Source organism: Bombina bombina, chromosome 1 (assembly GCF_027579735.1).
Source record: "Bombina bombina isolate aBomBom1 chromosome 1, aBomBom1.pri, whole genome shotgun sequence".
In the NCBI taxonomy this organism is placed as follows: Eukaryota; Metazoa; Chordata; class Amphibia; order Anura; family Bombinatoridae; genus Bombina; species Bombina bombina.
Window position 1 is genome coordinate 252,362,058 of NC_069499.1, and position 24,436 is coordinate 252,386,493.

At 39.3% G+C, this 24,436-nt stretch overlaps 1 protein-coding gene across 1 annotated transcript in view; it reads left to right on the forward strand.

Annotated features, from left to right (window-relative positions):
* Positions 1 to 24,436, forward strand: part of HECTD1 (HECT domain E3 ubiquitin protein ligase 1) — a 699,591-nt gene that overhangs the window by 176,534 nt on the left and 498,621 nt on the right. The window contains exons 7-8 of the mRNA XM_053711863.1: positions 17,992 to 18,068; positions 18,159 to 18,257. Of these exons, the coding sequence (XP_053567838.1) occupies positions 17,992 to 18,068; positions 18,159 to 18,257 (176 nt within the window). The remainder of the gene's footprint in view (positions 1 to 17,991; positions 18,069 to 18,158; positions 18,258 to 24,436) is intronic.

Here is a 24,436-nt window from a genome sequence, read left to right on the forward strand (position 1 = left end):
GCATCCCCGGATCCCTAGGGCATTGGGAGGAAGGTCCGGTCAACGTGGGCCGGCTAGAGAGCATTGCGCTTCGCATCCAGGTTAGGAGTGGAATCACGGTGCCATGCCCCACGCCTAGCAGAGCTTTCTCTAAGGTATGAGGTCCCAAGCACGAAAGGCATCGCTGCCAGTAATGTTCCAGCAGCTGGCCTAAGTACCCCAACTGTGTGCGTGTAGCGGTGGGGTCTAAAACTTCTATACCGGATCCAGGTCCAAGTATAGATAGGGAAGGGCTGCCAGCATCGATTATCTGCTGTAGAGCTGAATCTGGGCCCGTAATAGGAGGCAGTCTCGCACAGCACAAAGGGAGGCGGTCTCGCCATTAACTGCTGTGATGCAGCCCCCAGCGTTGGCGTTCCGAGTGAACAACTGGCCAGCACCAGACCCAATCTCCTCACCTCCTCCATTAGGATATGCTGAACGTGTTACACATGAGGGTTTTTTCTTTGTAGTGCCAGGAGATGTCAACTGGGGAATAAGTGTAACCTGCATGTTCCTGGCTGGGTGGGCTCATGATACCACTAAAACACTTATCGAGTAACGTATGTAGGCTTTGAAAATGTTCATCTAACATACGTAGCAGGGTTTCTTCTAGAATCTGTGACTCCATTTGTAGGCAAAGTTGTCCAGTTGCAATTGAACTGGTTTGATGAGCAGGGACCTGGGGGGGTATATATGCGGTAGCTTTAACTACACCAGCAGTAAGACAGAAGGCCTCACAAACCTCGTGGCTAGTCGTAGGTCTGTTTTGTCTCAGAAAATCTCCTAACTCCTCTAGAACAACTCAGGATGAAGTACTTTATGTTTTCCATGCAAAAAATAAAGTGAGAGTTAGGAAATAACTCCAATATAGTAGCTTAGAATCAGGAGCTCCTCACACACACATCCTACCGCAACAGCTATAGGCTCCACCCCCGATAATCACATTTTATGCAGCTATAATAGAAGTATCCATTAGGCTTCATTTTGATTATTTAGTTTTTTTGTATATGCAATCAATATTTGTTATGTTCCTGTCCCTTTAAGTCAGGATGTTCAGGTATTCACATTCCTATATAAGGCCCCTCCTCCAGTCTACCTATGCTTGGTAATTTGTATTCACTTAGCTATAAGCTGAGCAACAACGAAGACACCTTGCTGATATTCCTAACGAAGGAATTTACTATTAGTAACTACAATTTCTGTGTGCTTTTCAACTTTGGATCGTCATATTTCAGGTTTCCTTATTTTGACCGGAATCCTCAAAGTATCTTACACTTGTTAAATCTGTTTCTCCCGGCTTATACATTGAAGCCGTGTATCGGCGTCTGACGTCACCGTAAGTCTCAGGAGCTCTCTCTCACTCTGGCTGCAAACAACCAACTCCTGTGCTTAATAGTAACTCACCTTGAAGCTGCGGTAACCGTTACTATTTCTTACTCTCTGAAGGTGGTAACGTATATACCTTTATTCACTTACTACTTTAAAGGACTTTCCTGCATGTTATACAGTGTGACGCTTATGCAAATTCAGCTACCTTTAACAATCTGATTGCTTGTAATATCTATCGATTCAGCTAGACGAACTGTGCTTTAATATTCTATGTGCCTTGTCAAATATCATACTGTTGATTGTGAAGGACTGCCTGCTGTTTACATGAATACTAACAACGTTATAGACTAACTAAGGATTGCCTGTTGACTAAAAACAATATAACCGTTATAGAGCTCTCCTGCTTAATTTATATAGAAACACCTCCTGGTTGCAACCTGTGTTATTTGAGGCTGACATTCACATACTAACACTAATCTATATTTACCTTTCTTTTATCTACTATCTCTGTATAATTATCTGCATATTGCAAACTGCTATTGCAATCGGGATAATATACCTTTAAATCTCATTTCTTTCACTCTGCATCCATGCAGCAGTGACCCTCAGATCTATGAGCAAAAACTAGGTTCTTGATTACATCTAATGAACCTAAAGGTTTGGTGTGAGACTGAGTGGTCCTGCAGTTAAGGATATCAAATACTTGCACCTAACATAACAATATTCTTAACTGCTTTTAGTGATAGGTGTATTTTGAAATCTTTTTCAGCTTTGCATGTCGCGCATGTGATGATGCTATTTATGTCATAGGGCGACGTGTCGTCATTGTGTGCCATTTTTTTGGCGCCAAAGATTTCCCGTCAAAATTGCCGTTATAAACTACGCCCAAGCTCATTCATTGTTCTCAGTAAACACTTAGAGAGCTTTCATGCAGCTTTTTATGAATCAGTTTTCTTTTTTATAATTTTTTTAGCTCTGTTTCCCATTCTCTCAAGCCTGTGTTATTTATTTTTCTTTCATGTAATTAGCAAGAGTCCATGAGCTAGTGACGTATGGGATATACATTCCTACCAGGAGGGGCAAAGTTTCCCAAACCTCAAAATGCCTATAAATACACCCCTCACCACACCCACAATTCAGTTTTACAAACTTTGCCTCCCATGGAAGTGGTGAAGTAAGTTTGTGCTAGATTCTACATTGATATGCGCTTTGCAGCAGGCTGTAGCCCGGTTTTCCTTTCAGAGTGCAGTGAATGTCAGAGGGATGTGAAGAGAGTATTGCCTATTTGAATACCATGGTCTTCCTCTAGGGGATCTATTTCATAGGTTCTCTGTTATCGGTCATAGAGATTTCTTCTCCTACCTCCCTTTCAGATTGACGATATACTCTTATATACCATTACCTCTACTGATTCTCGTTTCAGTACTGGTTTGGCTATCTACTATATGTAGATGAGTGTCTTTGGGTAAGTAAATCTTATTTCTATTTATGACACTCAAAGCTATGGTTGGGCACTTTATATGTAAAGTTCTAAATATATGTGTTTAAACTTATATTTGCCATTATTCAGGATAATCAGTATTCCTTCATTCAGACTGTCAAGTTTCATTTTTTTGGGAAAATGCATATAAATTTTATTTTTTCTTACCTTAAAATTTTCAATTGGCTTTTTTTCAAAATTGCGGGCTGTTAGGCTCGCAGGTGCAGAAAATGCTTCTATTTATTGCGTCATTCTTGGTGCGAGACTTTTGTGGCGCAAAAATTTCGTCATTTCCGGCGTCATAGTTGGCGCCCGAAGTTTTCATGTAATTGCGTCATTTTTTTTACGTATGTGTATTGCGGACGTTTTTTTGGCACCAAAAAATATGGGCGTCATTCTTGGCGCCAAAATATGTGGGCGTTATACTTGGTGCCAAAATATGTGGGCGTTATACTTGGCGCCAAAAATGTGGGCGTCATACTTGGCGCCAGTTTTTTTCTCATTATTTCAGTCTCACTTTTTAGTTGCTTCTGGTTTTCTAGAGGCTTGTTTCATTTTGCATTTTTTCCCATTCCTGAAACTGCCATTTAAGGAATTTGATAATTTTGCTTTATATGTTGTTTTTTCTTTTACATATTGCAAGATGTCACTACCTGACCCTGGGTCAGAATCTACTTCTGGAAAAGCGTTGCCTGATGTCGGTTCTACCAAAGCTAAGTGCATTTGTTGTAAACTTTTGGTAACTGTTCCTCCGGCTGTAGTTTGTGTTAGATGTCATGATAAGCTATCCAACGCTGATATTTCCATTAGTAATAATCCATTACCTGTTGTTGTTCCTTCAACATCTAATGTTCAGGATGTTCCTGTTAATGTTAAAGAATTTGTTTTTAATTCTATTCGGAAGGCTCTGTCTGTTATTCCTCCTTCTAGTAAACGTAAGAGGTCTTTTAAAACTTCACATATTTCAGATGAATTTTTAAATGACCGCCATCATTCTGAATTATCTTTTTCTGATGAGGATTTTTCTGGTTCAGAAGATTCTACCTCAGATATTGACACTGATAAATCTTCATATTTGTTTAAGATGGAGTTTATTCGTTCTTTACTTAAAGAAGTGTTGATTGCATTAGATATGGAGGAGTCTAGTCCTCTTGATATTAAAACTTCTAAGCATTTAAATTCAGTATTTAAACCTCATGTAGTTATTCCAGAAGTTTTTCCAGTTCCTGATGCTATTTCAGAAGTAATTTCTAGGGAATGGAATAGTCTGGGTACTTCATTTACTCCTTCTCCAAGGTTTAAGAAATTGTACCCTTTGCCATCTGATAGATTAGAGTTTTGGGAGAAAATCCCCAAAGTTGATGGGGCTATCTCTACTCTTGCTAAACGTACTACTATTCCTACGGCAGATAGTACTTCGTTTAAAGATCCTCTAGATAGGAAGCTTGAATCCTTTCTAAGGAAGGCTTATTTATGTTCAGGTAATCTTCTTAGACCTGCTATTTCTTTGGCTGATGTTGCTGCAGCTTCCACTTTCTGGTTGGAGGCTTTAGCGCAACAAGTGTCAGACCATAATGCTTATAGCATTGTTAAACTCCTTCAACATGCTAATAACTTTATTTGTGATGCCATTTTCGATATCATCAGAATTGATGTCAGGTATATGTCTTTAGCTATTTTAGCTAGAAGAATGTCTTGGAGTGCAGATATGACTTCTAAATCAAAGTTGCTATATCTTTCTTTCCAAGGTAATAAATTATTTGGTTCTCCGTTAGACTCAATAATTTCAACTGTTACTGGGGGGAAGGGAGCCTTTTTACCTCAGGATAAAAAATCTAAAGGTAAATTTAGGGCTGCTAATCATTTTCGTTCCTTTCGTCAGAATAGGAACTAAAGCCTGACCCTTCCTCTTAAGGAACAGTTTCCGTTTGGAAACCTTCTCCAGTCTGGAATAAATCCAAGCCTTTTAGAAAGTCAAAACCAGCTCCAAATCCGCATGAAGGTGCGGCCCTCATTCCAGCATAGCTGGTAGGGGCAGGTTATGATTTTTCAAAGATGTTTGGATCAATTCGATTCAAAGTCTTTGGATTCAGAACATTGTTTCACAAGGGTACAGAATAGGTTTCAAGGTAAGACCGCCTGTGAGAAGATTCTTTATTTCACGCATTCCAGTAAACCCAGTAAAGGCTCAAGCGTTTCTGAAATGTGTTTCAGATCTGGAGTCAGCTGGGGTAATTGTGCCAGTTCCAGTTCTGGAACAGGGCCTGGGGTTTTATTCAAATCTGTTCATTGTTCCAAAGAAAGTGAATTCTTTCAGACCAGTTCTGGATCTAAAAATATTGAATCGTTATGTAAGGATACCAACATTCAAGATGGTGACTATAAGGACTATTCTGCCTTTTGTTCAGCAAGGGCATTATATGTCCACAATAGACTTACAGGATGCATATCTTCATATTCCAATTCATCCGGATCATTATCAGTTCCTGAGATTCTCTTTTCTAGACAAGCATTACCAGTTTGTTGCTCTTCATTTTGGCCTAGCAACAGCTCCAAGGATCTTTTCGAGGTTCTCTGTGCCCTTCTTTCGGTAATAAGGGAGCAGGGTATTGCGGTATTTCCTTATTTGGACAATATCTTGGTACTTGCTCAGTCTTTACATTCTGCAGAATCTCACACAAATCAACTTGTGTTGTTTCTTCAAAGACATGGTTGGAGGATCAATTTGCCAAAGAGTTCCTTGATTCCTCAGACAAGGGTAACCTTTTTGGGTTTCCAAATAGATTCAGTGTCCATGACTTTGTCTCTAACAGAAAAGAGACGTCTGAAATTGGTTTCAGCTTGTCGAAACCTTCAGTCTCAATCTTTCCCTTAGGTAGCTTTGTGCATGGAAATTTTAGGTCTCATGACTGCTGCATCGGACGCAATACCTTTTGCTCGTTTTCACATGAGATCTCTTCAGCTTTGTATGCTGAACCAATGGTGCAGATATTATACAAAGATATCACAATTAATATCCTTAAATCCCAATGTTCGATCTTCTCTGACTTGGTGGTTAGATCACCATCGTTTAGTTCAAGGGGCCTCTTTTGCTCGTCCAACCTGGACTGTGATCTCAACAGATGCGAGTCTTTCAGGTTGGGGAGCTGTATGGGGATCTCTGAGAGCGCAGGGGGTTTGGGAATCTCAGGAGGCGAGATTACCAATTAACATTTTGGAACTCCGTGCGATTTTCAGAGCTCTTCAGTTCTGGCCTCTTCTGAAGAGAGAATCGTTAATTTGTTTTCAGTCAGGCAATGTCAAAACCGTGGCATATGTCAATCATCAAGGGGGGACTCACAGTCCTCAGGCTATGAAAGAAGTATCTCGGATACTTGTATGGGCGGAATCCAGCTCCTGTCTTATTTCTGCGGTTCACATCCCAGGTATAGACAATTAAGAAGCGGATTATCTCAGTCGCCAGACGTTACATCCGGGCGAATGGTCTCTTCACCCAGAGGTATTTCTTCAGATGTTCAAATCTGGGGGTTTCCAGAAATAGATCTAATGGCCTCTCATCTAAACAAGAAACTTCCCAGGTATCTGTCAGGCGGAAGCAGTGGACGCGTTGTCGCTTCCTTGGAATTATCAACCTGCTTATATCTTTCCGCCTCTAGTTCTTCTTCCAAGAGTGATTTCCAAAATCCTAATGGAGCGTTCGTTTGTACTGCTGGTGGCTCCAGCATGGCCACACAGGTTTTGGTATGCGGATCTCGTTCGGATGGCAAGTTGCCAACCTTGGACACTTCCGTTAAGGCCAGACCTTCTGTCTCAAGGCCCATTTTTCCATCAGGATCTCAAATCATTAAATTTGAAGGTATGGAGATTGAACGCTTAATACTTAGTCATAGAGGTTTCTCTGACTCAGTGATTAATACTATGTTACAGGCTCGTAAATCTGTGTCTAGAAAAATCTATTACTGAGTCTGGAAGACTTACATTTCTTGGTGTTCTTCACATAAATTCTCTTTTAGAATTCCTAGAATTTTACAATTTCTTCAAGATGGTTTGGATAAGGGGTTGTCTGCAAATTCCTTGAAAGGACAAATCTCTGCTCTTTCTGTTCTTTTTCACAGAAAGATTACTAATCACAATCATTCATTGTTTTGTACAGGCTTTGGTTCGTATCAAGCCTGTCATTAAGTCAATCTCTCCTCCTTGGAGTCTTAATTTGGTTCTGAGGACTTTACAGGCTCCTCCGTTTGAACCTATGCTTTCTCTGGATATTAAATTACTTTCTTGGAAAGTTTTGTTCCTTTTGGCCATCTCTTCTGCTAGAAGAGTTTCTGAGTTATCTGCTCATTCTTGTGAATCTCCTTTTCTGATTTTTCATCAGGATAAGGCGGTCTTGCGGACTTCATTTACATTTTTACCTAAGGTTGTGAATTCTAACAACATTAGTAGAGAAATTGTTGTCCCTTCATTGTGTCCTAATCCTAAGAATTCTCTGGAGAGATCTTTACATTCTTTGGATGTAGTAAGGGCTTTGAAATATTATGTTGAAGCTACTAAAGATTTCAGAAAGACTTCTAGTCTATTTGTTATCTTTTCTGGTTCTAGGAAAGGTCAGAAGGCTTCTGCCATTTCTTTGGCATCTTGGTTAAAGTCTTTGATTCATCATGCTTATGTAGAGTCGGGTAAATCCCTGCCTCAAAGGATTACGGCTCATTCTACTAGGTCAGTTTCTACTTCCTGGGCTTTTAGGAATGAAGCTTCTGTTGATCAGATTTGCAAAGCAGCAACTTGGTCTTCTTTGCATACTTTTACTAAATTCTACCATTTTGATGTTTTTTCTTCTTCTGAAGCAGTTTTTGGTAGAAAAGTACTTCAGGGCAGCTGTTTCAGTTTGATTCTTCTGCTTATAATTTCAGTTTTTTTCATTATAAGATTAAAACTTTTTGATTTGGGTTGTGGATTATTTTTTCAGTGGAATTGGCTGTCTTTATTTTATCCCTCCCTCTCTAGTGACTCTTGCGTGGACGTTCCACATCTTGGGTCTCTGCTATCCCATACCTCACTAGCTCATGGACTCTTGCCAATTACATGAAAGGAAACATAATTTATGTAAGAACTTACCTGATAAATTCATTTCTTTCATTTTAGCAAGAGTCCATGAGGCCCACCCTTTTTGTGGTGGTTATGATTTTTTTTGTATAAAGCACAATTATTCCAATTCCTTATTTTGATGCTTTCACTCCTTTCTTATCACCCCACTTCTTGGCTGTTCGTTAAACTGAATTGTGGGTGTGGTGAGGGGTGTATTTATAGGCATTTTGAGGTTTGGGAAACTTTGCCCCTCCTGGTAGGAATGTATATCCCATACGTCACTAGCTCATGGACTCTTGCTATTATGAAAGAAATGAATTTATCAGGTAAGTTCTTACATAAATTATGTTTATATATATATATATATTATATATATATATATATATATGACCCAAAGATACTAGAGCGAGCACGAAAAGAGGTAGTTAGTCTACCTAGGAGGACCTTTTGAAATATCGGGATAAAACGGAGTTATAATAAACTAAGTACACAACAGAAGCCCAAATTTATAACTACTTATAGTCTAGAATTTGGAGAAATTTGTCAGATTATAAGGAATGTTTACCAATACTATATACAGATCCAGGTTTAAGACAAGTCATACAAGATGGATGTGATTTTATATCCAAGAGAGGAAAATCAATAGGCAATGCTGTTTCCCCCTCAGATTGTTCTATCAGACCTAATAGTTGTTGGCTAAAAAAGAGAAAAGGTTTTTTTAAATGTAGGAGAAACATATGTAAGACCTGTAATTATGTTACAGAGGGAGACAACTGTATATCTACATATACACAAAAAACCTATAAAATAAATTTCTGCATGAATTGTAATACAACTCATGTCATATACTTATTGACCTGTAGGGGGTGCTTTAAGCAGTATATAGGAAGAACAAAGAAACCCCTAAAAGACAGGTTTTTGCCCCATATTAGATCTATTGAGGATCCGGAATCTGATACCACTATCGCCAGACTCTTCAGGGAATTCCATAATGCTGACCCTAATTTACTAAGTGTACAGGCCAATCAAACATGTACCATTATGGAAAAAAGATGGGGATAGAGAGGTAAAATTGAATACCAGAGAAATATTTTGGATATTTACTCTCAATACAAGTATCCCCCATGGTCTTAACTTTAGAAGGGACATAGATTTATGTGTTTAATGACCCATTAACAACTATATGTGTAAATATACCTTTTAGTTATACTATTATGGTTATGTACAGAGGTACTATACTATTAGGTGGTAAAATTATAAATAAATTGCACTAGTAGTGTTAATTTTGATTAACAGAAAGTTAGACAACACTATGTATAGGCTTATATGGAGACTTTATAAACAAGTGTATATACCTTTAATTGGAATCCCTATTTAAGGTGAGACGACTGGGTCACCTGTGAGCAGTGAACAAGTGCCGGAAGGCACGAAACATGTCTGCTGCATTTTGACCCAGCTGTCTCCATTTGCCTGTCTGCTACAGGAGCTGCTATCTATGTACTGGTAGTGCATATATATGTTTTTACTGTGGATTGCTTCAATCAAAGTTTCGTTTTAAGGATACACTGGAGCCACGACATTCTTTTTTTGAACTATATATATATATATAAATCATATATAGGAGCATGGATATAAATTTGCAGAATTTATATTTATTTTTTGCAATTATGTCTCAAACTTAACCTGCCACTCATGTTACCATAGGATTTGAGCTGCCTAAGCAGGTATTTAACACAGCTAAGTATGCATGTTGTAATGAAGCTGATCTTAATATTTCAGCTCTATTATGTAGCTCTTGTTTAACAAATTGTTAAATATTTCTGAGTACAAATACACACTCTGTTATTCCATCTCAGGTTAAATGTACATAGCATTACTGCAGAAATGTAAGATTTTATTGTTATAGAGAAGGCAATGACTGCTATTTTGCCTTCAAATAAATGTAAAAGGTTTTTGCAACATTTTCCTAAACTTAGTGAATTAAGTTCTGACCTTTAGCATACTGATGTATCTCTTACTGATGGAGTCTTCTCTGATTCAGGGGATGCCACGTCAGAGACTGTTATAGACATATCTTTTTTATTTAAGATAGTATATATTCGTTCTGTCTTAAAGGAAGTTTTGTTTACTTTGGGTATTGAGGAGTCTAAATCTCCTGATGATAAAGCTAGTAATTGTTTAAATTCTGTATTTAATACTACTGTTACTACTCCTGAAGTATTTCCTATTCCTGACACTATCTCTGTGATTGCTAAAGAATGGTCTAAACCTGGTACCTATTTTTTAACTTTTCTTCTAGGTTTAAGAAATTGTATCCTTTACCTGTAGCCAAGGATCATTTAGATAGGAAGCTTGAATCTTATTCAAGAAGGGCATATTTACATTCTGGCTATATTCTTAGACCCGTTATATCTATGGCTGATGATGCTGCTGCTTCTACTTTTTGGTTGGACAGATTAGCACTGCAGTTGTCTTCAGATTCTGAATTACTTAACATTATTGTTTTACTTCAACATGCAAATCATTTTATTTGTGATGCTATATTTGATGTTAGGAAGATCAATATCAAATCCATGTCTTTATCCATTCTAACTAGAAGAGCTTTATGGCTTAAATCTTGGAATGCTGACATGGTGTATATAACTAGATTTATTATCTCTGTCTTTTCAAGGTAAAAATCTTTTTGGTTCACAATTGGATACTATTATCTCCACTGTTACTGGGGGTAAGGGAGTTTTTCTGCCCCAAGACAAGAAATCTAAGGGTACATTTTAAAGCTTTTTTACACTACCTTCAACCTCCTTGGTGTATGTGTCTACTTTTTTATTATGGATAGTCCAATAAAAGTGAAGTTTTATTCATTGAACTCATGTGCCTGAGCGTACCTTCCTTTTGATTCACTAATTTTAAGCTCCCAATCGTTTTCGTGCCTTTTGTCAGAATAGAGAACAAAAAAAGTTTCCTTCCCGTAAGGCCTCTGGCTCTAATTGGAGACCATCTCCGAATTGGAATAAATCCAAGCCTTAAAAGAAATCAAATCCTGCCCCTAAACCTATATGAAGGTGCGGCCCTCAAGCCAGTTCTTCTGGTAAGGGGCAGACTAAAGCAATTTCAAAGAGTTTGTACAGACTCTGTCCAAAATCAGTGGATTCAGAATATAATTTCTTAGGGGTGTCAAATAGGATTCAAAAAAAGACTTCTTTTGGGATGATTCTTTCTTACCCATGTAACAAAAAAGAGTAAAAGCTCTAGTCTTTCTGAAATGTGTTTCAGATCGAGAACTTTCAGGGGTAATTTTTCCCAGTTCCACAGCAGGAACAAGTATTGGGTGGTTTATTTAAATCTATTCATTGTACCTATGAAAGAAAAAATTTTCAGACCTATTTTGCATCTGAAAACTTTAAATGGTTTTGTAAGAGTCCCAACTTTCAAGATGGTGAATATAAGGACTATTCTGCCTTTTGTTCAGCAAGGTCACTTCATGTCCACAATAGACTTTCAGGACACTTACCTTCACAATCCAATTCATCCAGATCACTATCGTTTTCTGAGATTCTCTTTTCTAAACGAGCATTACCAATTTGTCGCTCTTCCGTTTGGCCTTGCAACAGCACCAAGAATATTCTTAATAGTTTTAGGTGCCCTTCTATCTGTAATCAAAGAGTAGGGTATTGCAGTGTTTCCTTATTAGGACGATATCTTGGTCCTAGCTCAATAGATTTTCAGATAGATTCAGTGTCCATGACTCTTTCCCTAGCAGAAAAGAGACATTTGAGATTGGTTTCAGCTTGTCTAAACCTTCAGTCTCTTATCATTCACTTCAGTGGCTATGTGTTTTGAAGTTTTAGGTCTCATGATTGCAGCATTGGACGAAATCCTTTTTGCTTGTTTTCATATGTGACTTCTACAGTTTTGCATGTGGCACCAATGGTGGAGGGATTATACTCAGTTATCACAACTGATATACTTAAATCCCAACTCTCCTCTCTCTCTGACTTGGTGGTTATACCATCACCTTATTGTTTAAAGGGGCCTCCTTTGTTTGTCCTACCTGGACTGTGATCATAACAGATGCACGTCTCTCAGGTTGGGGAGCTGTTTGGGGGTCTCTGACAGCACAAGGAGTTTGGAATCCTCGAGAGGCGAGGTTACCAATCTATATCTTAGAACTCCATGCTATTTTCAGAGCTCTTCAGGCTTGGCCTCTATTAAGAGACAATCATATATTCGGTTTTAAACAATGTCACAACAGTGGCATATGTCAATCATCAAGGGGAAACTTGCAGTCCCCTAGCAATAAAAGAAGTATCTCTAATACTTTCTTGGGCAGAATCCAATTCTTGCCTAATCACTGCGATTCATAAACCAGGTGTAGACAATTTGGAAGCGGATTATCTCAGCCTTCAGATTCTACATCCGGGGAGTAGTCTCTCCATCCAAATGTGTTCTATCAGATTGTGCAGATGTGGGGTCCTTCAGACATAGATCTGATGTCCTCTTGTCTAAACAAGAAACTTCCCAGATACCTCTACAGGTCCAGGGATCCTCAGGCGGAAATGATGAATGGAACAATCTTATGTGTTTCTGATAGCACCAGCATGGCCTCACAGGTTCTGGTATGTGTACCTTGTCCAAATGTGCAGTTGCCAGCTTTGGTCACTTCCTATAAGACCAGACCTTCTGTCTCAAGGCCCAGTTTTCCATCAGGATCTCTAAATTTGAAGGAATGGAAATTGAACGCTTAATTCTTAGTCACAGACATTTCTCTGACTCAGTAATTAACACTATGATACAGGCTCGTAAATCTGTTTCGAGTAAGATTTCTCATAGGGTTTGGAAAACCTATATTTCATGGTGTTCCACTCATAATTATTCTTGGCATTTTTTCAGAAATCCTAGGATTTTACAGTTTCTTCAGGATGCTTTGGATAAGGATTTGTCTGCAAATACTTTGAAATGACAAATTTCTGCTCTTTCTGTCTTATTTCATAGAAAGATTGCTAAACTTCCTGATATTCACTGTTTTGTTCAGTCTTTGATTCATATCAAACCTGTTATTAAAGGGACAGTTTACTCAAAAATGTTCTCCCCTTTAATTTATTCCCAGTGATCCACTTTACCTGCTGGAGTGTATTAAATTGCTTACAAGTAACTCCTTTGCCCTTATATTGGCATTTGAAATAGATGATTTAGTTTGTGGTATCCCCACCTATTCTGAAAGTTTGTGGACGCAGGTCCAAGCTATAGATAAGCTTTGTAAACACAGCCAGCACAAGAAATTACACTCCCAGTGGGATATTGCAGAGATAAGGTAATAAAATGTTGATTTTCCATTGTTCTCTCCAAGTACTGGTGATTGTTTTATGGACAGATATAAGATAAAAAAAAAGCCTGTATATGTACACAATGTGATACAGTAATGAGATCTGATTATATCTACAAGCTCAACCCATTTTATTAGGTTGTGGCTTCAAAACACAAAATCAGCTAATTCATATACACAAATAAACCTTAAAAAAAGCAAATCTCATACATTTTATACTCTGCAGCTGGTAAAAAAAGCAATTGTAAACACATTAAGGGAAAAACTATTTTTCAGTATACTGTCTCTTTAAATCTATTTCTCCTCTTTGGAGTCTCAATTTGGTTTTAAAGATTTTACAGGTTCCTCCTTTTGAGCCTATGCATTCTCTGGATATTAATTTACTTTCTTGGAAAGTGTTATTTCTTTTGGCTATCTCTTCTCTTCTGCTAGAAGAGTTTCTGAATTGTCTGCTCTCTCTTGTAAATCTTCTTATCTGATATTCCATCAAGATAAAGCTGTTTTGCGGACTTCATTTAAATTTTTCCCTAAAGTTGTGAATTCTAACAACATTAATAGGAAAATTGTTGTTCCTTCCTTGTGTCCTAATCCTAAGAATACTCTTGAAAGGTCTTTACATTCTTTGAATGTGGTAAGAGCTTTGAAATATTATGTTGAGGCTACTAAAGATTTCAGTAAGACTTCTAGTCTTTGTTATTTTTCTGGTTCCAGGAAAGGTCAGAAAGCTTCTGCCATTTCTCTGGGATCTTGATTGAAACTTTTGATTCACAAAGCTTATTTGGAGGCGGGGAGGTCTCCGCCTCAGAGAATTACAGCTCATTCTACTAGACCAGTTGCCACTTATTGGGCTTTCAAGAATGAAGCTTCAGTTGATCAAATTTGCAAAGCAGCAACTTAGTCTTCTTTGCTTACTTTTACAAAATTTTACTATTTTGATGTGTTTGCTTCTTCAGAAGCAGCCTTTGGCAGAAAGGTTCTTCAGTCAGTTGTCTGTTTGATTCTAGTGCCTTTTGATTTGAGGTTTTTTGAAACTTTTAAGAAAACTTAATTTTTTTGGATTTAATTTCTCAGTGGAATCAGCTGTTATTTTATCCCTCCCTCCCTCATCTTGGGTAGTATATTCCATACGTCACTAGCTCATGGACTCTTGCCACTTACATGAAAGCCTAATTTATGTATGAACTTACCTGATAAATTCATTTCTTTCATAGTGGCAAGAGTCTGAGACCCACCCTATTTTTCGTGGTTATGATTTTTTGCATAAAGCACGTTATTTTCTCCAGTTCCTCAATTTGTATGCTTTCTAGTCCTTTTACACCTCACTTCTTGGCTACACCTTAACTAAGGTATGAGTGAGGTGGTAGGTGTATTTATAGGAAACTTTGCCCCCTCCTGGTAGGAATGTATATGCCATACGTCACTAGCTCATGGACTCTTGCTATTATGAAAGAAATTAATTTATCAGGTAAGTTCTTACATAAATTATGTTTTTCTTCCTAAGGTTGTGTCAGATCGCAACATCAATCAGGAGATTGTGGTTCCTTCCTTGTGTCCTAATACTCGTCCATCGAAGGAATGCTTATGTCACAATTTGCATGTGGTTCGAGCCTTGAAGTTCTATTTCAGGCTACTAAGGAGTTTAGACAATCTTCCCCCTTTGTTTGTTGTCTGTTCGGGGAAGCGTAAGGGGCAGAAGGCTACTTCGACTTCCCTATCATTTTGATTAAGGAGTGTCATCCGCTTAGCTTACGAGACAGCGGGACATCGTCCTGAGAGAATAACAGCTCATTCCACTAGATCAGTGGCTTCCTCTTGGGCCTTTAAGAACGAGGCCTTTGTGGATCAGATTTGTAAGGCGGCTACATGGTCCTCCTCATATACTTTTTCAAAATTTTACAAGTTTGATGCTTTTGCTTCGGCTGAGAAAAGTTTTGCAGGCTGTGGTGCCCTCAGAATTGGGTCCGCCTCTTCCTTTTTGTTCCCTCCCTTAATTCATTCAGTGTCCTCTGGAGCTTGGGTATAGTTTTCCCAACAGTAAGGAATGAAGCCGTGGACTCTCTCTATCTTAGGAAGGAAAACATAATTTATGCTTACCAGATAAATTCTTTTCCTTCCGGATAGGGAGAGTCCACGGCCCCCGCCCGTTTTTTCTTGTCTATGGGTGGTCCCATATTTATTTTATTCTTCTGGCACTATTTATACCCTATTGTCTCTCTTACTTTTCCTTGTTCCCTCTGCAAAATGCAAAATGACTGGGGTAATGAAGAAGTGGGAGGGATTTTTAAGCCTTTGGCTGGGGTGTGTCTGCCTCCTCTTGGTGGCTAGGTGTTGTATATTCCAACAGTAAGGAATGAAGCCGTGGACTCTTCCCTATCCGGAAGGAAAGGAATTTATCTGGTAAGCATAAATTATGTTTTTCCCAATGTTTACTGTCCCTTTAAGTCTGGATTGGCTTTTTTAAATAAGTTTAGCTATTTTAAAACAGCAGGAAACAAGATTTTAATTTGTTTTAAAAAAATGTTTAGACTGATGCATTATTTTATAGTAAGACAACCGTGTCTTTTTAAGCTTAAACCTTACCTTAAGAAGATTATTTGCTCCAAGAGATTGTGGACATGTTTCACCTGTTGAGGATGTATTTAATGATTATCTGTAAATGGAAATGTAATGTTCAGTACTATTATGATAATCCTAAGGGTGCAATTCTGCTTCAGGGCTCTGCACAACAACCCTAGGCTGTAGTATCAAAGAATCAAACGTTATAATATATTTATTGTGTATCAAAGTATAAAAAAGGCAACTTTTCAGGCCAAATGCCCTTAATCATGCCATGCACACAATGTACCTCTCCCACTATTTAAATTGTTTTAGACCACAGCTCTTCATATAGATTTAACCCTTTCATAACCAAAATAACAGACCCATCTAGTGACCTATTCATGAATAATATAAAACATCATTACCTTGTCGTAATTATACAAGAAGTAATTTGCTTTGTTCTCCTGGTATCTCTTGTTAAAGAGTAGGCAGAAACTCAATACTGGATGTACCAATGACAAGAGGCATATATGTTTGTAGCCACCAATCAGCAGCTAGTTCGCGGTAGAGCATTGCTGCTCCTAATCCTATCTAGATATGCTTTTTAAGGATACCAGGAGAGAAAAACTAATTAGATAATTTAGAAGTAAATTAGAAAATTGTTTAAAATTGCATGCTCTGTCTGAATCATAAAAGTTTAAAGGGACATGAAACCCATCATTTTTCTTCCTTGCTTCAGATTCAGCACGTCATTTTTAACATCTTTCTAATTTAATCCTTTTTAAAAATAAAAATATAAAAATTGATCTCTTGAAATCTGTTGTTGAAAAGCAAGAGCATGCACGTGTCTGATGCACTGTATGGCAGCAGATTTGCAACATCAATAGATAGCATCACTATATCCTGCCATGTAGTGCTCCAGACACCTACCTAGGTATCTCTTCTACAAAGAATACCGTAATAGAATTTAATTTGAAACTTTATAAAAACTGTCTGAATCACAAAGGATTTTTTTTGGGTTTCATATCCCTTAAATTTGGGTTTTAATGTCTATCTGAAAATTGTGGGGGTTTTTAACTTTGAGAATTGGAAGTGCACACTGTGAAAAATATAATTTTGACTTTACTGCCCCTTTTAAACTAAATTCAAAATAATCTTTGAAAATTTTTTTTAATCTGATAGAGCCTAAATATTATGGGCTCCATTTATGAAGTAGGGGATGCAGCTTCGGAGGACCATCGTTTTAGGCTCGCCTGAAACGGAAGTCAAGAAGCAGCGGTAATAAGACCGCTACTCCTTAACCTGTCCACCACCTTTTAGGTGGTGATTGAAACTATCCCGATCTTATATGCGTTTGGCCGCAAGTGAGCAGGCGGCATTGCACAAGCATTTCACTAGAAATGATTGTGCAGTGATAAATGCTGACCGCATATGCTATCTGTATTTAGCAATGTCGAGCGGGCATGATTCTGTATAGCGAATCATATCTACTCGACATTTAGTAAATCTACCCCTATGTCTTATTATGATGATCAAAAGTAAGATGATAAATAATAATTAGCACCCTAGATATGCTCTCTTCACTTAAAATAACTGAGTATTTCTGTAATCTTTTGTACCCTATGACATAACCTTATTTCTGTATATTGGTTAAGAGAATACAGGGCCTTTTCTTTATAATTTGCAACAGTGTAGATCTTTTGTTTCAAATATCTTTCTTGGAATATAATTTGCCATCATGGACACCTGAGCCCTTCAAATAAATTTGAGCATGCATTGCATTATGAGCCATGGGGGCCTACCCGTGTTTTTGGCGAGTCTTCAGACTCGCCAGAAACAGCAGTTATGAAGCAGCGGTCACAAAGACCGCTGCTCCATAACCCTGTCCACCTGCTCTGAGCTGGCGGACAGGAATCGCCACAATTGAACCCGATCGTGTACGATCGGGTTGATTGACACCTCCCTGCTAGCGGTTGATTAGCTGCGAGTCTGCAGGGGGCGGCGTTGCACCAGCAGCTCTTGTGAGCTGCTGGTGCAATGCTGAATACGGAGAGCGTATTGCTCTCCGCATTCAGCGAGGTCTTGCAGACCGGATCCGCAAGACCTTTTTTAAATAGGGGCCATGATGTGGCCATTCAACAACCCACAAATTACCTTTAAAACTATCTCCTGGTTTGTTTAACAATGATTTCTGAATGTCTCATTCTTTCTACAGCATTTGAAGTGAATTTCATGGATGATGTTGGTCAGACGCTTCTTAACTGGGCCTCTGCCTTTGGCACACAAGAAATGGTGAGAATCTGATCTGTGAAATGTTTGACAATGAGCAATTTTAAGGAAAATGTGTGTGTGTGTGTGACACAGGTTTGCCTTTCATCCAAGGTGGAGTTTCTGTGTGAACGAGGTGCTGATGTGAACAGAGGTCAGCGGTCATCCTCTCTGCATTATGCAGCTTGCTTTGGAAGACCTCAGGTAGCAAAGGTAGGTGGCCATAATGATTGGGCATTAATTTGTTTGTTGATATCTCAGAAGTGTCCTCCAGTAATGTTTATCAGCAGCAGTCGCCACCAACGTGTTAAGTATTGTAATTATGATTAGTAATTAATAGCAATATAAAATTGTCAGCGATATCTACAATTAATATAGCAAAATTTTGTCAATACACTACAGTAAGATGTTAAATCTCTGTAGTGCACCACAAAATATCGCTTTTCTCTTGTAAGAAGTATCGCGTTCACGGATTCATCCTTACTTGTGGGATATTCTCCTCCCCTACAGGAAGTGGCAAAGAGAGCACCCACAGCAGAGCTGCCTATATAGCTCCCCCCTTAGCTCCACCCCCCAGTCATTCTCTTTGCCTACTCTAAGTAACTAGGAAGTGCAGAGCGAGTGTGGTGACAAAAATGTTAGTTTTTTTATTTCTCAAGCAAAAGTTTGTTATTTTAAATGGTGCCAGTGTGTACTATTTACTCTTTGGCAGAAAAGGAGATGAGGATTATGATTTTAGCACTTTGTAACTAAGATCCACTGCTGTTCTCACAAGGGCTGAAGAGTACAGGACAACTTCAGTTGGGGGAACGGTTTGCATGCTAAGCTGCATATGAGGTATGTTCAGTCTATGTTTTTCTAGACAGACTGTGTTTATTCTAGAAAAGGCTGGCAATCTCCCCATGGGGAAAGGGTAAGCTGTATTCAGACACTTGGATAGGAATTTCAGCTTGCTTGAAGGGCTCATTTGTTACTGGTGACACTGTTAGGAAAATACGTTTTTTGTTCAGTAAATTATGCAATTATAATGTTTTTTGAAGGGACTAAAGGGGTCATTGTGGCTTGTGTTAAGGTTTTTTAACCCACATGGTTAATTAAGAGACACTCAGGTGTTTTTCTAATAGGCCTCAAAACATTGAGTGAGGTGGGAGGGGCCTATTTTCACGCTTCAGTTGCGCAGTTTCTTTTCCTTAAGAGTCATCCAACTGCTTTTCTAGAGGTTCCTGCTGTGTTTGAGGGCTGTAAGGAGGTTTTTTCCCCACAAATCGTTCTGAAGGGCAGGTAGGCGCCACAGCAGAGCTGTGGCAAGGTGCTGAAAGTCTTTTTTACCGGTTTTGACATTTTTTCAATACGGTTTTGCCATTAAGGGGTTAATTGTTTATTTGCATAGTTGTGCAAAGTTACTAAGGCTGTAAGATACTACTGTAAAAATTTTGTTAAGTTCACTGCTTTTTTACACTGTTTTGCAGAACTTGTGCAGCTTTTTTTCTCTTAAAGGCACAGTACCGTTTTATTTCTAAGTGTTATTTACTTTGATTACAGTGTTTTCCAAGCTTGCTTGTTACATTACTAGCCTGTTTAACATGTCTGACACCAAGGAAAATCCTTGTTCCATATTTTTGGAAGCCATTGTGGAACCCCCTCTTAGAATGTGTCCCAAATGTACTGATATGTCTATAAATTATAAAGAACATATATTAGCACTTAAAAATGGAGCAATAGATGATTCTCAGTCAGAAGTAAATGAGGGTTCGCCATCTAGCTCTCCCCAAGTGTCACAACCAGTAACGCCCGCACAAGTGACGCCAAGTACCTCTAGCGCGTCACATTTATTTACTTTACAAGACATGGCCACAGTTATGAATACAACCCTCACTGAGGTTTTATCCAAACTGCCTGGTTTACAAGGAAAGCGGGACATCTCTGGGTTAAGGAAAAATGCTGAGCCGTCTCACGCTTTAGTAGCCGTTTCTGATATGCCCTCACAATGCTCTGAAGGGGCGAGGGATTTGTTATCTGAGGGAGAAATTTCTGATTCAGGAAAGACGCTTCCTCAGACAGATTCTGATATGACGGCCTTTAAATTTAAGCTTGAACACCTCCGCTTATTGCTTAGGGAGGTATTAGCAACTCTAGATGATTGTGACCCTATAGTGGTCCCAGAGAAATTGTGTAAATTGGATAAATACTTAGAGGTTCCTGTTTACACTGATGTTTTTCCAGTCCCTAAGAGGATTGTGAATATTATTGCTAAGGAGTGGGATAGACCAGGTATTCCGTTCACTCCCCCTCCTGTTTTTAAGAAAATGTTTCCCATATCTGATACCATAAGGGACTCATGGCAGACAGTTCCTAAGGTGGAGGGAGCTATTTCTACTCTGTCTAAGTGTACAACTATACTTATCGAGGACAGTTGTGCTTTCAAAGATCCTATGGATAAAAAATTAGAGGGTCTCTTGAAGATAATTTTTGTTCTAGGTTTTGCCATTTTAGCACGCAGGGCGTTATGGCTTAAGTCCTTGTCTGCTGATGTGTCATCTAAATCTAAACTTTTGAACATTCAAAGGTAAGACCCTATTCGGGCCTGAACTGAAGGAGATTATTTCAGACATCACTGGAGGGAAAGGTCATGCCCTCCCTCAGGATAGATCAAATAAGATGAGGGCCAAACAAAATAATTTTTGTTCCTTTCAGAACTTTAAGAGTGGTCCCGCTTCAGCTTCCTCTGCTACAAAGCAAGAGGGGAATTTTGCCCAATCCATGTCAGTCTGGAGACCTAACCAGGCTTGGAACAAGGGTAAACAGGCCAAGAAGCCTGCAGCTGCCTCTAAGACAGCATGAAGGGGTAGCCCCCGATCCGGGACCGGATCTAGTAGGGGGCAGACTCTCTCTCTTTGCTCAGGCTTGGGCGAGAGATGTTCAAGATCCCTGTGCTTTAGAAATTGTGTCCCAGGGATATCTTCTGGAATTCAAGGGCTCCCTTCCAGTAAACCAGACAAAGAGAGAGGCGTTCTTACGCTGTGTAGAAGACCTACATACCATGGGGGTGATTCGCCCAGTCCCAAGGGAGGAACAGGGGCTAGGGTTTTATTCAAATTTGTTTGTGGTTCCCAAGAAAGAGGGAACTTTCAGACCAATCTTGGATCTCAAAATTCTAAACAAGTTCCTCAAAGTTCCATCATTCAAGATGGAGACTATTAGGACTATTCTACCTCTGATCCAGGAGGGTCAATATATGACTACCGTGGACTTAAAGGATGCGTATCTACACATCCCTATTCACAGAGATCATCATCAATTCCTCAGATTCACCTTTCTAAACAGGCATTACCAGTTTGTGGCCCTTCCTTTCGGGTTGGCCACGGTTCCCAGAATTTTCACAAAAGTGCTAGGGTCCCTTCTGGCGGTTCTACGACCACGGGGCATAGTAGTGGCGCCTTATCTAGACGACATCTTAATTCAGGCGTCGACTTTCCAGCTATCCAAGTCTCACACAGACATCCTGTTGGCTTTTCTGACATATCACAGGTGGAAGGTGAACATAAAAAAGAGTTCTCTCTTCCCTCTTTCAAGAGTTTCCTTCCTAGGAGACCAGAGATTCTCTTCTCTGGTGGTTGTCTCAGGACCACCTGTCTCAGGGAATGTGCTTCCGCAGGCCAGAGTGGCTCATTGTAACGACAGATGTCAGCCTGCTAGGCTGGGGTGTAGTCTGGAACTCCCTGAAAGCACAGGGCTTATGGTCTCGGGAGGAAGCTCTCCTCCCGATAAACATTTTAGAACTGAGCGAGATTTTCAATGCGCTTCAGGCGTGGCCTCAGCTTGCTGCGGCCAAATTCATCAGGTTTCAGTCGGACAACATCACGACTGTAGCTTATATCAATCATCAGGGAGGAACAAGGAGTTCTCTAGCAATGATGGAGGTAACCAAGAGGATCACTCTTGCCATCTCTCAGCAATCCATATCCCTGGAGTAGAGAACTGGGAGGCGGATTTTCTAAGTCGTCAGACTCTTCATCCGGGGGAGTGGGAACTCCATCCGGAGGTATTCGCCCAGCTGATTCAGCTATGGGGCGCACCAGAATTGGAGCTGATGGCTTCTCGTCAGAATGCCAAACTTCCTCGTTGCGGATCCAGGTCCCGGGATCCCAAGGCGGTGCTGATAGATGCTCTAGCAGTGCCTTGGTCCTTCAATCTGGCTTATGTATTTCCACCGTTTCCTTTCCTCCCACGTCTGGTTGCCAGAATCAAGCAGGAGAGAGCTTTGGTAATTCTGATAGCTCCTGCGTGGCCACACAGGACTTGGTATGCAGACCTAGTGGACATGTTCTCGGTTCCACCGTGGACTCTGCCAATGAGGCGGGACCTTCTAATTCAAGGCCTGTTCATGCATCCAAATCTAAGTTCTCTGCGTCTGACTGCTTGGAGATTGAACGCATAATTTTATCAAAGCGTGGTTTCTCTGAATCTGTCATTGATACCCTGATTCAGGCTAGAAAGCCTGTCACCAGGAAGATCTATCATAAGATTTGGCGCAAATATCTTTATTGGTGTGAATGCAAAGGTTACTTTTCTAAAATATTGTCTTTTCTCCAAGAAGGTTTGGAGAAGGGATTATCTGCTAGTTCTCTTAAAGGTCAAATATCTGCTTTGTCTATTCTACTTCACAAACGTCTGGCAGATGTCCCAGACGTTAAAGCATTTAGTCAGGCTTTGGTCAGAATCAAGCCTGTATTTAAACCTGTTGCTCCGCCATGGAGCCTAAACTTGGTTCTTAAAGTTCTTCAAGGGGTTCCGTTTGAACCTATGCATTCCATAGATATTAAGCTTCTATCTTGGAAAGTTTTGTTTTTAGTAGCTATCTCTTCGGCTCAAAGAGTTTCTGAGCTATCTGCTTTACAATGTGATTCACCTTACCTTGTTTTCCATGCAGATAAGGTGGTTTTACGTACCAAACCTGGGTTTCTCCCTAAGGTTGTTTCTAATAAGAATATCAATCAAGAGGTTGTGGTTCCTTCTTTGTGTCCTAATCCTTCATCTAAGAAGGAACGTCTGTTACACAATCTTGATGTGGTTCGTGCTTTAAAGTTCTACTTACAAGCAACTAAAGATTTCCGTCAAACATCTTCATTGTTTGTTGTTTATTCTGGTAAATGGAGAGGTCAAAGGGCTACCGCTACCTCTCTTTCCTTTTGGCTGAAAAGCATCATCCGTTTGGCTTATAAGACTGCTGGCCAGCAGCCTCCTGAAAGAATTACTGCTCATTCTACTAGAGCTGTGGCTTCCACATGGGCTTTTAAAAATGAGGCTTCTGTTGAACAGATTTGTAAGGCGGCGACTTGGTCTTCGCTTCATACTTTTTCCAAATTTTACAAATTCGATACTTTTGCTTCTTCGGAGGTTCTACAAGCAGTGGTGCCTTCCGTTTAAGGTCCCTGTCTTGTCCCACCCTTCATCCGTGTCCTAAAGCTTTGGTATTGGTATCCCACAAGTAAGGATGAATCCGTGGACTCGATACATCTTACAAGAGAAAACATAATTTATGCTTACCTGATAAATTTATTTCTCTTGTGATGTATCGAGTCCACGGCCCGCCCTGTTTTTTAAGACAGGCATATATATTTTTAAACTTTCAGTCACCACTGCACCCTATGGTTTCTCCTTTTTCTTCCTAGCCTTCAGTCGATTGACTGGGGGGTGGAGCTAAGGGTGGAGCTATATAGGCAGCTCTGCTGTGGGTGCTCTCTTTGCCATTTCCTGTAGGGGAGGAGAATATCCCACAAGTAAGGATGAATCCGTGGACTCGATACATCACAAGAGAAATAAATTTATCAGGTAAGCATAAATTATGTTTTTAAATATCTATAAATTTGACTATTATTATTAAAAATTAATATTTAATCTCAATATATAATATTCCTAAATTCTGATCAGTTGATCTTTATATACACCTTGATTGTATTTATGGTGTAGCAGAATATCACCTATGACCAGTTATATCTATCAATTTATCAATACAATATTAAAATATAAAGCAGGCTATAGAGTTATTTTGATTAATTACTATTCAATAGATAATGTCTATTGTCCCATGTATGGAGACAATATTTCTATAAATTAACCTTAACTCAAAAGAATCAAAGTGAAAGTAAATCCTAGCATTGTACATGCGCTAGGAATTACTATTGAAACAAATAAAGGGGACTTTTATTCATGAAGTACAAGATACTCCATGTAGAAAGATGCTTTATTTGTTTGAATTGATCGCCATTTTTAGCTGCTACAGCAGCTCACGGCTAAAAATAAATTTGGCTAAGAGGTGACGTTTTCACCTCTTAGCCAATAGCAGTGTGGTAAATCTGGCTTGGTGCCCATGGGAGCCGGATTTACCACAC